Source organism: Antechinus flavipes, chromosome 4 (assembly GCF_016432865.1).
Source record: "Antechinus flavipes isolate AdamAnt ecotype Samford, QLD, Australia chromosome 4, AdamAnt_v2, whole genome shotgun sequence".
Lineage (NCBI taxonomy): Eukaryota > Metazoa > Chordata > Mammalia > Dasyuromorphia > Dasyuridae > Antechinus > Antechinus flavipes.
The window spans coordinates 191702087-191716864 of NC_067401.1; the positions used below are offsets into that span (position 1 = coordinate 191702087).

The following is a 14778-nucleotide window of genomic DNA, read 5'->3' on the forward strand; positions in this document are numbered from 1 at the left end:
CCCTTGGGGATTGTAGAGCCATGTCTTTCCAGAGCTTTTGTGCACCTTGGGCAAGGTTTGTCCCCTTTGTATTCTCTGTCCACAGCAGGCTTTGAGCCTTCATTGAAATGTAGTAGGATCCAATTCAAATAGAAACCGATACCTGCAGACCACACATTGACCTACAGAACCACAAATTGACACCATCTATATCGTATTATCTTATTCAGTTTGTTAAACAGTCCCCAGTTTCATTTTAATCTGGTTCTGTTTGCTCTTTGGGGAGTTTTGTAGGCCACATATGGCTTGACACCTCTCCTGCAGTGTGTATAACCTGGCAACAGAAGCAACGCTTCTGGGGCACGGGGAATGGAGTTTTGTGGCATTAATTGGTGGGCTTTTATAAGAAAGAATATCCCCTGCTGTGCCCCTCGGGGGGCCATGCCCCTCTGGGTGCTGTGCCCCTCTGGGTGCTGTGCCCCTCTGGGGGCCATGCCCCTCGGGGGGCTGTGCCCCTCCGGGTGCCTCTGGGTGTCGTGCCTCTCGGGGGGCGTGCCCTGGGAAGATGCCCCTTTCCCCATCCCTGCTCCGGGCTCAGGCTCTGGTTCTCCCCTTCCCTGGCTGGCCTGGGGCCCACAGGACATCATCACCACCCTCGAGGAGCGGCTGAAGCCGCTGGTGGAGGCCGAGCTGTCGGTGCTGGTGGACGTGCTGCACTGGCCGGAGCTGCTCTTCTTGGAGGGGAGCGATGCTTATCAGCGCTGTGAGAGCGGAGGCTTCCTGTCTAAGTGAGAGGGGACCCAGCATGGGAGGCGGGGGCGGGACGCCTTGGCCCCTGGGCAATGGGAAGGAAGAGCTGTGGGTGTGGGAGATTGGAGGCTCAGCTGGGGTGGGATTGGGAAGGGGGAGACTGGGCAGAATAACCGGGTGTTCCAGTGAGGAGAGACAAGGGCAGACGTCAGATGACCCTGGGCATTCACACCAGGGACCTGAGGAGACTGCATCTTCCCCAAGGCCCTGGAGCAGCAGTACTTCTAGAGAGAAAGGGAGCCAGTTAGGGACATTTGGGAAGCTCTAGGGCAGGAGTCCTCAAACTTTTTAAATAGGGGGCCAGTTCACTGTCCCTCAGACTGTTGGAGGGCCGGACTGTAGTAAAAACAAAAACTTTGTTTTGTGGGCCTTTAAATAAAGAAACTTCCTAGCCCTGGGTGAGGGGGATAAATGTCCTTAGCTGCTGCATCTGGCCCGCGGGCTGGCCGTAGTTTGAGGACCCCTGTTCTAGGGTCTTCTTATCCAGATAGGATTGGGTCCCCGGGGATGGGGAGAGGGATCCAGGAGAGATAACTGGCCGGGAGGCATGTGGAAACTGGAGATGGAGCGGATGGGGTCTGAGCCTCCTTTTCCTGGTCTGGTACCCAGGCTGATCCAGCACACCAAGGACCTGATGGAGTCCGAGGAAAAGTTATGTATTAAAGTGCTAAGGACCCTACAGCAGATGCTGCTGAAGAAGAGGAAGTATGGGGATCGTGTGAGTGTAGGACCTGATAAGTGAACATCCAAGACTGGCCATAGCTCTCCTCTCCTTCCTTCTCCTCCCTTCCTTTTGGGCTGTTTCTACCATTTCTACCTCATATTCCAATATTCAAAGAACATGGGGTATCAGAGCTGGAAGGGACTTAATTTAATGATCATCTAATCCAGTGATTCTTAATCTTGGTTTTTTTTTTATATCATGGCCCCTTCTGTCCTTTTTATGTAAATAATATTTTTATTTTTTCCAATTACATGTAAAGATAGATTTCAACATTCATTTTTTTAATAAGATTTTGAGTTGCAAAATTTTCTCCCTCTTTTCCTCCCATCCTTCTTCTTCAAGACAGCAAACAATCTGATATAGATTATACACATACAATCTTGTTAAAAATATTTTCACACAGAGTATTCTTTTTAAATGAATAAAATAAAATATACAGGATTGTAAAGGAACCCAGTTATATTGAAATTCAGTTATTGAAACATTAAAAAACAAATTTACAATTCCCAGGTAAAAAAATCTCTGATTTTTATAGAGAGAGAAATTGAGACCAGAGTGGAGAAATGACTGTCCCAATGAAAATCACCAAACAGGTCTATGGCAGAACTGATACCAGAATCGAGGTCTCTTAGTTCCCAGCTCTGTCTCCTTTCCTCTGTATTCAGCAGGACCCCTAGGCTGCTGAGATTTAGTTCATTCTGTATCTCTCTGACCCAGAGAGATTACCAGCCTGGGTAATCCCTTTCTTTTTTCTTGATACACAACTTGACAAAGGTTAGATTTTTGTTGCTGTTTAGTCATTTTTCAGTCATGTCTGACTCTTTATGATCCCATTTGGGATTTTCTTGGCAAAGATACTGGAGCAGTTTGCATTTCCTTCTCAAGCTCATTTTTACAGATGAGGAAACAGAGTCAAACAGGACTAAGTGACTTGTGCACATAGTAAGTGTCTGAGGATGATTTTGAACTCAAAAATGAGTTTTCCTGAGTTAAGGTGAGGACTCTATCCACTGCAAAACCATTGCAACTAGTGTCAGCTTCTAGAGTTAAGATTGCTATCCAGCCTGTTGGGACTCAGTCTGAAACATCTACTTGTCAATGCTGTACAAATTTCTGGGCCTAATAATTCCCTCTTTCATTTTAAATAGCATAGACTTGGCTACGATTCGGCCCTGCTGTCACGCATTTCTCTTCTCCCCAACAAAGAAGTATTCATCAGTGTATAATGTGCACCCAGGGAGACAGCCCCTACGCCACTGCATATTTTGTGTGATCCTGGGGCAGGCATTGAACCTTCCAACGTCTCAGACATTTCCTAAGATAATTTTGAGAAAAGTTGCCTATTTGTATTAGTGGAGGGAGTTTCTAAAGGAAGCTCACCAATCTATCTCCTCCTGTCTGTCTGTATTTCTCTCTCTCACACATACAGACACACTTCTGTTTTCTGAGGCTTGGTTTCCTCACCCACAAATTGGGCATAATTATACTTTTTACTAGACTATTTTGAGGGAAGATTTAGAAACCTTTGAGCATTACAGAAATATGAGCTGCTATTATTATATATAGTGATTCTTATCCATAATAAAGAAAGGGCTGCAAAGAGCGAATCTCAGAAAAACGGAAAGCTCGCCAGGGATTTGAGATGAACAAAATGCTTTCTTTATAACAGCTCTTGAGACAGGGAATAAAAATGTGAGGAAACTGAGTGAGGCTCTGTTCACTCTGAGAGAGAAAAGGGTCTTGCTCACAGCTCTGAGTATCGGAGTTGGAGTATCCTGGCTCTAAGGCTGCTAGTGCCTCATACCACATAGGCTTCCAAATCGACCAAGGAGGTTGGCCCTGGAGAGGTGAGGTGGGTGGGAAAGTGGAACCCTGGGGGCTGGTGGAGAGCAGGTGGGACTGCTTCACTGGCACAGCTCAGGGCTCACTGACTGCTTTTCAGGGCAACAACCTGCGGAAAATGCTGCTTCACAATTATCTGCAGAATCGGAAATTGAACTCCAAAGGGGATATCCCAGATTCCATGGGCACAGGTATAGGATGGGGTCGTGCTTTCCCTCTTCTCTTCTCTCTGTGGGATCTCAGCACCACATAGGCCAGAGTAGAGTTGAGGGAGAACTGGATCAAATGTCACAGGTCTTGGATTTGAATATCTTTACCTTCCTGGTTCTCAGTAACTTCAACAGTCAAATGAGGGGTGGAGGGCTAGACTAGAAGGTCTAACTCTGGGGTCCTATTATCTTCATCCTGAATCCCTGTGCTTCAAAATCCTTCTTACCAGCTGACTTGGTTTGAGGAGAAGACTGGATTTCCCCAGACTCAGATTCTCATATCCTGAACTTAGATAGATAGTCTCAATTCCTGTGGGGGAGTGGGGGAGGTGGGGGGGAGGAAGGGAGAGGCTCTTCCTTGCTTTTACCACTCTGAGCTCTCCTGCCTTCACAGCACTGGGTATTCCCCCTGTAATATCTCCTTATTTCCCAGCCTAGAAATCTTTTCCAACCTTGTGCTTTCCCACTTTTCAAGCTCCCCCCCACATTCATATCCCTGAAGATCCCCCTCCAAATCCCCTACTTTCTTAGGCTCCCTTCCTAAACCTTACCTACTCTCCTAGGCTTCATCCCTTCCCCAACAAAGGCCCCCCAATATTCTCTGTCCCCCATGTTCAAGGGGTGCTGGATTCCCCCAGATTGCTTTTTTTACTCCCTGCCTTCTCCAGCTAGCTAAGTTCCTAAAAAAGCCCTTTTTTTTTTTGCTCTGTCCCTGGTCTGGCTCTCCCTCCAGGCCAGGATCAGGACTGGTCACATATTGCGGCAATCCAGTGCCGGCTGGACAAAGAAGGAGCTACAAAGCTGGTGTCTGATCTGATCATGAGCACAAAGAATGAAAAGATCTTCCAGGAGAGCATCGGACTGGCCATTCGCCTGCTGGACGGGGGCAACACTGAGATACAGGTCTGGCGCTAAAGCAGGCTGCAGGTGCTGGAGGGCGGGGAGCAGAGGACCTGCATTAGAACAGGACCCTGGAGATGTATTTTAGTCCTGGCCAGCTTTCTAGTTACTTCCTGTCTTTTCTTCTGATACGTCCTGGGCCTGACCCATCTGTTTCCCTTTTCACTGTCCCTACTGGAGTTTACTTATATTCAAGATTTAATTTCTCTCTGACTTATTGTAGAATGGAGTTTCTCCCCTATCCTCCTGCCCCTGGAAAAGGCAAAAAAGTAGCAAAGAAGAGGAGTACCAACATTTTAAGTTGCTCCTAAAGAATCTTAAAGTACCTGGTCATCTTGTAAAGAGTATAAGCTCTTTCGGGGCTCATCTGTCCCATTTTTGTCTTTATATACCCAGTACCTAGAACATTGTGGGCACTAAATTCAGTGACTGATCAGTTCTTGAGTGTGAAGGGAAGCAGGCTGGGCTTTTCTTACCTTAATTTAAACTCATCATTTCTCTCCGTGGTATAGAGGAAGACAAATTGGTCTCCCTTTTCCTTCTTCATCAAGTCCAGACTCCTGTATCTAGTATTTAAGGCAATTAGGTGATTCCACAGAGAGAGCTAGGCCCGGAGTTAGAAAACCTCAGTTTAAATCTAGCTTCACACACTTACTAGCTGTGTGACCCTGGGCAAGTCACCTTAATGCCTGCCTCACTTTCCTCAGCTGTAAAATGGGGATAATAACGCTCCTACCTCCCAAGATTTTTGTGAAATCTTAATCTTATCAACTGAGATGATGTTTTCATTACTATGTAAATATTGGCAATGATGATGATCCTGATGAGGATGAGGATGGTGATTATGATTACTTGGCATATAGTGGGCATTATGAAATGCTAGATGATGATGATTAATAGGAGGTGCTATAAATACTAGCTGCTTCTCCTTCTCCCTTCCTATCCAGCTCTGCAATCCCAACACCTTCTCCAGGTATTCTTACCTGTTCTCACCAATCTTAATCGGTCTTTGCTTCTTCTGAATTCTGACCCCGCAGTCATGTGTTGGTTTTCTCTGATATCCTGTAGAGTTCCCAGTAAGGAGAGAAGAGAAGAAGGGTTTATTAAGAGCCTACTATGTGCCAGACACTGTGTTCAGTGCTTTGTGAATATCAGCTCGTTTTCACGGAGCAGAGCACGCAGTAGGAGCTCGGTGACGTGATTACTTGGGACTCCCTGAATGTCTGAGACTAGTGATGAATCTTTCCTCAATTTCCTTTCCCACCCCTACAGAAATCCTTTTATAATCTGATGACGAGTGACAAGAAGTCAGAGAAATTCTTTAAGGTGCTTCACGACCGAATGAAAAGGGCCCAACAAGAGACCAAGTCCACAGTGACCGTGAACATGAATGACTTGGGAAGCCAGCCCCAGGAGGACAGGGAGGCTGGGAGTGCTGGAGGCAAAGGTTAGGATTTGGGGTAGGGCAGAGTTAGGGAGAGAGAAAAAGGCAGGGATTGGGGGCTGGGGCTGGGGGGCTGCACGGAAGGAAAGAGTTTCCCTAGCAGGTGGGCTGCCCGGCTCTAATTTTCATCCCTGCCTCTTGTCGCAGGGCGCATGGCATCCTTCGCACTCCCAAGCCCCACTTCCCGTTACTCCTTGAGTGCCAGCTTCCGCAGGGGCCACGAGGTGGTTGATCGCGGACAGAGTAATGAGATGGGAACCTCTGTGCTGATTATGCAGCCCATCCTACGCTTCCTGCAGCTGCTGTGTGAGAACCATAACCGGGACCTTCAGGTGAGTGCCCGCCCTCATCTGGCCTTGAACTTCTGGGTCTATCAGGAGGTAAGTTGGGGCTGCCGGGAGAGGAGCCAGGAGCAAGGGGGGGGTGTTAAATTTGGGGTGTTTCCTATGGAAAATGAAATTTCACTCCCCATTTCCATAAACTGACATCTGAGAAAAATGTACAGTCAGCACTGGCTCTGGCTGATGCATATTGAAAAAAATATCTCATTTGATCCCCATACCACTCTGTGTGATAGGTATTGTCCATTTTACAGCTGGAAAAGCTGAGGCAAACAGAGATTAAGTGATTTTCCCAGGGTTACCTAAGCTAGTAAGTATCTGAAATTGGACTTGACCTCAACTCTTCCTGACGTCAGCACTTTGTGCATTGTGCCACCAGCTGTGTGGAATGAACAGGCTTCTTCCTTGTACTCTTGCTCCCTCTGGAGGCAGAGATTTTGTACTTTCTGGGAAAAACCACTGGAGTTGGAGTAGAGGCAGGGGGAGGGGGAATAAGGAAGGGGGTGATGGGATTGAGTCTTTGCTCTGACACTGATTAGCTGCATAATCCTGGGCAAGTCAAAGTAGTCTCAGTTTCTTTTTTCTGTGACAGCGATCCCATTAACAATCTGGAGAAATCTACAAAAAGCCCCCCCCCCCCTTTTTTTTTTAAAGAATAATGTTTTTAAGTACATAAAATAAAAAATAAAATACATAGATTAAAAAAGACTGATTATAAGTATCAGTCACACACACACACACACACACACACACACACACACACACACACACACACATGCAGTATATAAAGTTATCAAAATACTTTTTTTTAAGTTCATGGACTCCAGAACTAAACGACCTCCTCTCTTCCAGCTCAATGAGCCAATACTCTTCAGTTTCTCCATCTCTAAAATGAGTGTGCTAACACTTGCTCCTCTTCAAGTTAGCCTGAAGAAAGCCTGTTGTATAATGTAAAACACTATGTGAAGTCAAAACAGAGTTGTCATCCTCCTTGGGAAGTTTTTTCTGGTGCCAGTGTGTGTATGCTATCCACGCCACATGACCTCAGAGACCATCTAATTCAGGTGTCCTTATCGCGGACTCTGTGAATTTTTTGAAAATCTATTTTGATAATTGCATTTCAATATAATTGATATCCGTTATAATCCTATGTGTCTTATTTTATGCACTTAAAAACATTATTCTTTTTTCTTAATAGAGTTTTATTTTCCCAAATACATGTAAAGATAGTTTCCAACATTCATTTTTGGAAAACCTTGTGTTCCACATTTTTCTCCCTTGTTTTCTTACCTCCCCCCTCCCCAAGACAGCCAGGACTCTGCCATAGATTAAATGTGTGCTATCTTTAAACAGTTTCCATATTTGTCTTGAAAAACCTCATTCTTATAAGGTTTCTCTGGGTGCCTGATTCAGTGCTGCTTATTCCCCATGTCCCTCTGGACATCCTGTGTCTGTCCCCTACAGAACTTCCTTCGCTGTCAGAACAACAAGACTAACTACAACTTGGTGTGTGAAACGCTGCAGTTCCTGGACATCATGTGTGGCAGCACCACAGGCGGCCTGGGATTGCTGGGCCTCTACCTCAATGAGGACAATGTGGGGCTCGTCATCCAGACGCTGGAGACGCTCACTGAGTACTGCCAGGGACCCTGCCACGAGAACCAGGTGTGGGCCCCAGCCCCAGGAGGGGCTGCGGGGCTCTGAGTTGGGGGGGTCTGAGTGGGGATCTGAGTGGGAGAAGGCTCTGAGTGGGGGGCTTTGAGTTGGAGGGGTCTGAGTGGGAGGGGACTTTGAGTGGGGGGCTCTGAGTGGGGGGCTCTGAGTGAGGGGGGTCTGAGTGGGAGGGGACTCTGAGTGGAGAAGGCTCTGAGTAGGGGGGCTCTGAGTTGGAGGGGTCTGAGTGGGAGGGGACTCTGAGTTGGGGGGCTCTGAGTGGGGGGCTCTGAGTGAGGGGGGTCTGAGTGGGAGGGGACTCCGAGTGGGGGGCTCTGAGTGGGAGGGGACTCTGAGTGGGAGAAGGCTCTGAGTGGGGGGGACTCTGAGTGGGAGGGGACTCTGAGTGTGGGGGGACTCTGAGTGTGTGTGTGGGGGGGCTAAGACCGGGGAAGACCATGTGGGATGGGGCTCCATCCTGAGGCACTCTGCCCCACCTCTTCACCCACACACAGACCTGTATCGTGACTCATGAATCTAACGGCATCGACATCATCACTGCCCTGATCCTGAATGACATCAGCCCCTTGTGCAAATATCGCATGGACCTGGTGCTGCAGCTCAAGGTACGGGGTGTGTGTGTGGGTGTGTTTCACTGGCAATATGTACGGTGGTTTCGGTGGAGAGTGGGGACCTGAGGGATGATGCCTTGTGGGGCAAGAGAATACACATCCTGCAGTAACGGGGGCCTGGATCTCAGTAGCTTTTCTGCTACTGGCACTCAGTGGGCTCCTCTTCATGCTCCCAGCAAACACCATTAGGTTTTTAAAATTTTAACTTCTTAAAACTGTTTATTTTAATATTCTTTTTAAAAAAGAAAATGTTGAATTCCAAATTCTTTCTGTCCTGCCTGCCCCTTCCCTTCCCATTACCATTGAGTTTTTCAAAAAGATTCCTGGTAAATGAGGGAGAGAAGTGTTATGATTAAAACAAAGAAAACCGAGGCACACTATGCTGAGCATAATGAACTTATTAGTACATTGCAAATTAAATAGGACCTTAACTACTTCGGCAAAAATAAGACCCAAATGAGGGGGACAGCTCTTCTTCATGGTTTTGGGAAGTACAGAACAAGACTAAGACTTCATGGGTGGGGATTAAATTATGACTGGTTACAAGAGCCTGGCGTTATGAATGGCAAAATCAATATCCCAGAACTGAGAGGTGGGGGACAATGTGGTTGGGAAATGAAAATGGGCTAGCAGCAATCTCCTCCTTCCCTCCTGTGAATAAGAAGTCTTCTTTGTTTGAATTCTCCTTCAAGTCAAAGATAGTGGATCAGGCTTCTTTGGATAACAAACCAGGTATTCTTGACACAGGAATAGAACAAATTAACTAGAAAACTGGATTTCTAAACTTAATTCAAAACAGACCAACTGAATTCTGGACTAAGTTGGCGTAGACAGATACAGGACAAAATCAGTTAAATAGAATAGGATAAATATCATTTATTTAGTCAAGCAAAACTCCCACATTAGCCAGTCCTGAAAATATGTATCACAGCTGGATCTGAAGGCAGGTTTTCCCATCTCTGAAATTAAGAGTATTACACCACAAGAATGGCAGAGCACTGAAAAGGGAAGTTAAAGAGCTCAGGAATCCCCCCTTATCTAGCCTAACAAGTCATTCTAATTTCCTCAGCTAATGCCTTAGTTCCCTTTATCCGCTCCCTGGACTTGTATGAGTGTGGGGCAATTTCTTCCCAAGGCAGAGGCAGGTAGGCAGCGTTGAGTCCTGGGAAACTGTGGCTGGCAGCTTCTTCAATCTTGACTGCCTCACAGGACAATGCCTCCAAGCTTCTTCTGGCCCTGATGGAGAGCCGGCATGACAGTGAAAATGCAGAGAGGATTCTCATCAGTCTGCGGCCCCAAGAACTGGTGAGGCAGACGGCCAAGTAGTAGGTGCAGGGGAGTGGGAGGCTAGGAGCAAATGGAGCTACTCGGGTGGAAATCAGTGGGTCAAGTCTTTTTTTCCTTACTCCCCTCCCCTCCTCTGGGATAGACTGGGGAGCGAGGATGTGGGAATGGTGGAGGGAAGGGGAAGTCCTTGGAGAATGTGGAGGTGGCTAAGAGGAGGTGCTGGCTTCCTAGGTGGATGTCATCAAGAAAGCCTACCTGCAGGAGGAGGAGCATGAGAATTCCGAGGTCTCTCCCCGAGAGGTTGGCCACAACATCTATATCCTGGCCTTGCAGGTACTGTTGCCATGGCCCCTGTTGATTCCAGGGGAAAGAGACAGGCTGAAGATCATGATGTTGGATGATCCTGACTCTGATTGTGACTCTCAGACCCTCTGTGCTCTTAGCTCTCTAGACACAACAAGCAACTACAGCACCTGCTGAAGCCAGTGAAACGTATTCAGGAGGAAGAGGAAGAAAGCATCTCTTCCATGGTAGGACCTCAGTCCCACCAGAAGGAGGATTATCCTTCTCTTCCTCCTCCTTTTTTCCCCCTCCTCTTCTTTTCCATCCCCCCTCCTCTTTTTCCTCCCTCCCACTCTCTCTTTCTCTGTCTCCTTCTCTTTCCCTTATCTCCCCCTCCTTTCTCTCCCATCCCATTAAAATTAACTTTTCTCTCTCCTTTCCTTTTTGGGAGACTCTATACTAAGTTCTAAGAAGGGCTGGAGCCTAGGTTAGGATCTGGACTGGGCTGGAGGCATCAGGATTAGGCTGGAGATCCAGCCAGGCTTGGCTCAGGATCCGAAGCGGGTTGGTCTGGATGAATAAGGAATCCTTTCTCTGCGCCTGACCCCCTGGCGATCCCTCCGCAGCTCAGCCTCAATAACAAGCAGCTGTCCCAAATGCTGAAGTCGTCAGCACCCATGCACGCGGAGGAAGAGGACCCTTTGGCCTACTATGAGAACCACACATCCCAGATTGAGGTGAGAGATCTTCCTTGGGAAAGAAGAAGGGCTTGGGATGGGGAGGAGGGGAGACACAGAGTTGGAAAGATGACAGAAATAGAGCTGGGAGAGATTCCAGAGGCCATCTAGCCCACCTGCCTCATTTTACAGATGAGGAAACTGAGGTCCCAGGGAATTTCAGGGACTTGCTCACGCAGGTATTAAGCATCAGAGGTGGGATTTGAACCCAGATTCCCTGACTCCAGAGCCAGGACTTTCCCTGGATCTCACTGCCTACCCCAAAGTGATCACCCTCTGGTCAGTGGCGTTGGTGCGATCACTGAGTGATCAGATCTGGCTCCTTGGGAGTGCTACGGAAGTGAAAGGGGTGAGGGGGACTGCATGTGCATGGGAGACTCTGTGACTCGTCATGTGTGTCACTGATGTAGCATGTGTATAGGAGCACAGGTGTGTGAGTCAGCATCTGACCAGCATGGCCCTGACCAGGGAGTACTCCGCAGGTGTGTGTGGTGGGTGTGGCTCCTCTGGAGCATTGTCTGGGCTTCCGGTTTCCCACCCTCCCCTGGCCTTTCCCCCTCCCTCCTTCCTTCCCCCCCTCCCACACGGTCCTGTGTTTCTGCGCAGATTGTTCGCCAGGATAGGAGCATGGAGCAAATTGTGTTTCCGGTGCCGAGCATCTGTGAATTCCTGACGGAGGAGACCAAGCACCGGCTCTTCACCACCACAGAGCAGGACGAGCAGGGCAGCAAAGTCAGCGACTTCTTTGACCAGTCTTCTTTCCTGCACAATGAGATGGAGTGGCAGAAAAAACTGCGAAGTGAGAGCTAGCAGCAAATGGTGGGAGGGAGTCAGGGCGTGCCTTAGAAAGAGCTAGAGTAGTTGAGGGCTGCAATGATGTCCTGATAATGTAAAAAGGAAAAAAGAAAACTCCCCCACTACCTGTTGGTCATGGCTGGAAAGTTCACCTTTAGAATTACTTTCTTCCTTTGGAACTCTCAGAAAGGGCAGACAGACCCTATGTAAGAGGACTCTCAGACTCTATCTGAATATAGAATTAAGACTCAAAAAAGGGTTTTTTATGAGGGGGAGAGGAGTAGAGAATTATGGGAATTCTTAGGCTAGCAGTGGGTGGAAGGAGTATATCAAATGGGAGATCAGACACACCTTACCTCCTTTACAGTCTGAGGCTGGCAATGTAATTGCCTCTTATTATTATTTTTAAAGCAATTGGGATTAAGTGACTCTCCTAGGGTCACATAGCTACTAAGTATCCGAAGATTGGAGCTTCAGGGCCAGTGCTCTATCTACTGCACTGCCTGGCTGCTCTCCTTTTTTCTCCTAGAAAACAAAATTTTTATGCTTTGTTGACCACATACAATCACCCTAGCATAAACCCATACTATTTGTGCAAAAGTCTTGAGACAGGCAAGGATGGCTTGAACAACATTGTGACTTCCTCCAAAGGAGTTGAAACTAATGTCCCTTCAACTATTAGTGGGGCCCAAGGGATTATTCCGCCTCGCTTGCAGGGCCAGCTTGCTTGCTTGTTCAAGCTGCTTCTCTGCTTCCTTTCTCTGCTCAGTCATGTCTGACCTTTCCCGATTTTGTGGAACACAGCCCTTCTGTCTAGGGGCTTTTCTTGGCAAAGGTACTGCTGGCGTTTGCCGTTTCCTTCTCCAGCGGATCAATCATCTTTTGTCAGAACTCTCCACTGTGACCATCTCCTCTTGGACAGCGCTGAATGACGCAGCTCATGGTTCACTGAGCCAAGCGGGCCCTCCACCATGATAAGGCGGATCCAGGAGTGATTTCCTTCTCAAGTTCTGACACTTAGGGCTTCTCTTTGTCCTCCCATCTATCCCTTCCAGGCATGCCTCTGATCTATTGGTTTTCTCGCCGAATGACCCTGTGGGGCACCATATCCTTCAATCTGGCTGTCTTCATCAACATCATCATAGCCTTCTTCTACCCCTATGTGGAAGGAGCCTCCACAGGTAAGGGCAGCACTGAGAGAGAGGGAAGAGAGGCCTTCTTGCACCTGTGAAGGGGAAGAAGGGAATTGCTCTCCTCCTGCCTCTCAGAGAGAGTGAGGGGAACAGCATTAATTGTAATGTAGTTCTTGGACCCTCTGGAACCAGCCACCCCTGGTGTGGAGCATATGCTTTGAACAGTCTTCCAGAGTCCTATAGATTAAGACAGAAAGGCACCTCAGAGGCCATGGAGTCCAGCTCTCATTTTACAGACAAAGAAGTGAGTCGTGAAAAGATGAAGTGACTTGTTAAGTATCTGAGGTAGATCTGAAGCCAGATCTCCCTGATTACAAGTCACAATACAGAGTAAGAGACATAGGATTCTGTCCTCAGGAACCTCCCATTCCAACTGGGGATATCAACATTAAGGACTTGATGATAGCATGTGAACAGTGGAGAAGTAGGAGGCAGCTAGACTGAGAGAAAGAGAAGTGGGGATTGTTTTGATTTTACAAGTAGAGAAATTGGTATTTGACTTGCTCAGAGTAAGGTCTGATGGCTCTCCTCAACAACGAGGTGATTCAGGCCTGTTCCACTGATCTTGTGATGAAGAAAGCCATCTGCATCCAAAGAGAGGGCTGTGGCGACTGAGTGTGGACCACAACATAGTATTTTCATTTGTTGTTTTTTGGTTGTATTTTGTTTTCTTTCTCATTTTTTTCCTTTTTGATCTGATTTTTCTGGAGCAGTATATTTGTGGAAATATATATAGAGGAATTATACATGTTCAGCATATATTGGATCACTTGCCAATTGGAGGAAGTGGGGGAAGGAAAGGGAAAAATGAAAACACAGGGTTTTGTAGGGGTAAATGTCAAAAATTATCCATGTTTATATTTTGAAAATAAAAAGCTATAATTAAAAAATAAATAAATAAAATACAAAATGAAAAAAAAAAGACTTCATAGGTCTGTTACTGGGACTTCCTGGGAAAGCTCCATTAGAGGCTAGAGGCCCCATTGTCAGGAAGATTGTCAAAGGAATTTGTATTCAAGTACGGCTCAGACTAGATAGCCTCTAAAGTCTCTTCTGCCTCTGAGATTGTGATTCTGTGATTCCCAGTCCAGTTCTAGGGACCCTAGGGTATGCTGCTGCCTTCTAAACAGGACAAAGTTTTTGGGCAGCAACACTCTGGGAGGGATCCTGTTCACCTTCTCCTTTTCCCATCCTTCTAGGTGTGTTGGGCTCTCCACTCATCTCCTTGCTCTTCTGGATTCTGGTCTGCTTTTCCATCGTAGCTCTGTTCACCAGGCGCTACAGCATCCGGCCCCTCATTGTGGCTCTCATCCTGCGCTCCATCTATTACCTGGGCATCGGGCCTACCCTCAACATCTTGGGGGCTCTCAATGTGAGTAGGCAGTATCAGATGCTTCCCATAGCTACCTCAGGGGCAGTGGGGAGCAGGGAGGGTGCAGGAGAGAGGGCATAATGTTCCAGAGTATTAACAACACTACTGCTACTACACTGTTATTATTTATATCAGATATTCCCAAAGTCAATGAAGTTGTAAACTATTTAAGCTATTAAAGCTTAAAAATGCACTTAAGAGATCCTGTAAAAGGACATTTCTGTAAAGTCTTTTACGTTTGCAAATCACTATATATACATATAGGATACATAATATATATTGTATATAATTATATAAAATATATTTTTGTATAATATATAACCACTACTTATACACATGTATTTTATATATGATATAAAATCTATATTACAGATAATTATATATGCATTATATATACATATTATATGTAAATATACCTATATATGTGTGTATATGCACTCATTTAATTGGGTTCTCAACTGAGGTAGGTGCTATTATTATCCTAATTTACTGATGAGGAAACCAAGGCAGAATAAGATTAAGCTTCTTTCAAATTCCAGCTACAATTTTACCTTCTATAGGAAGCCTTTCCCCTTAAT

The 14778-nt window shown here is 46.7% G+C and overlaps 1 protein-coding gene across 3 annotated transcripts in view; it reads left to right on the forward strand.

Moving 5' to 3' along the window:
* ITPR3 (inositol 1,4,5-trisphosphate receptor type 3) overlaps nt 1-14778 on the forward strand; it is a 117685-nt gene that overhangs the window by 90457 nt on the left and 12450 nt on the right. For 2 of the 3 annotated variants that reach the window (XM_051996406.1, XM_051996407.1), the window contains exons 36-50: nt 619-767; nt 1399-1507; nt 3456-3546; nt 4298-4467; nt 5737-5911; nt 6056-6240; nt 7714-7914; nt 8418-8528; nt 9744-9839; nt 10053-10154; nt 10265-10351; nt 10730-10840; nt 11447-11639; nt 12691-12816; nt 14028-14200. In XM_051996406.1, the coding sequence (XP_051852366.1) occupies nt 619-767; nt 1399-1507; nt 3456-3546; nt 4298-4467; nt 5737-5911; nt 6056-6240; nt 7714-7914; nt 8418-8528; nt 9744-9839; nt 10053-10154; nt 10265-10351; nt 10730-10840; nt 11447-11639; nt 12691-12816; nt 14028-14200 (2079 nt within the window). The other variant, XM_051996408.1, reaches the window with a different exon arrangement.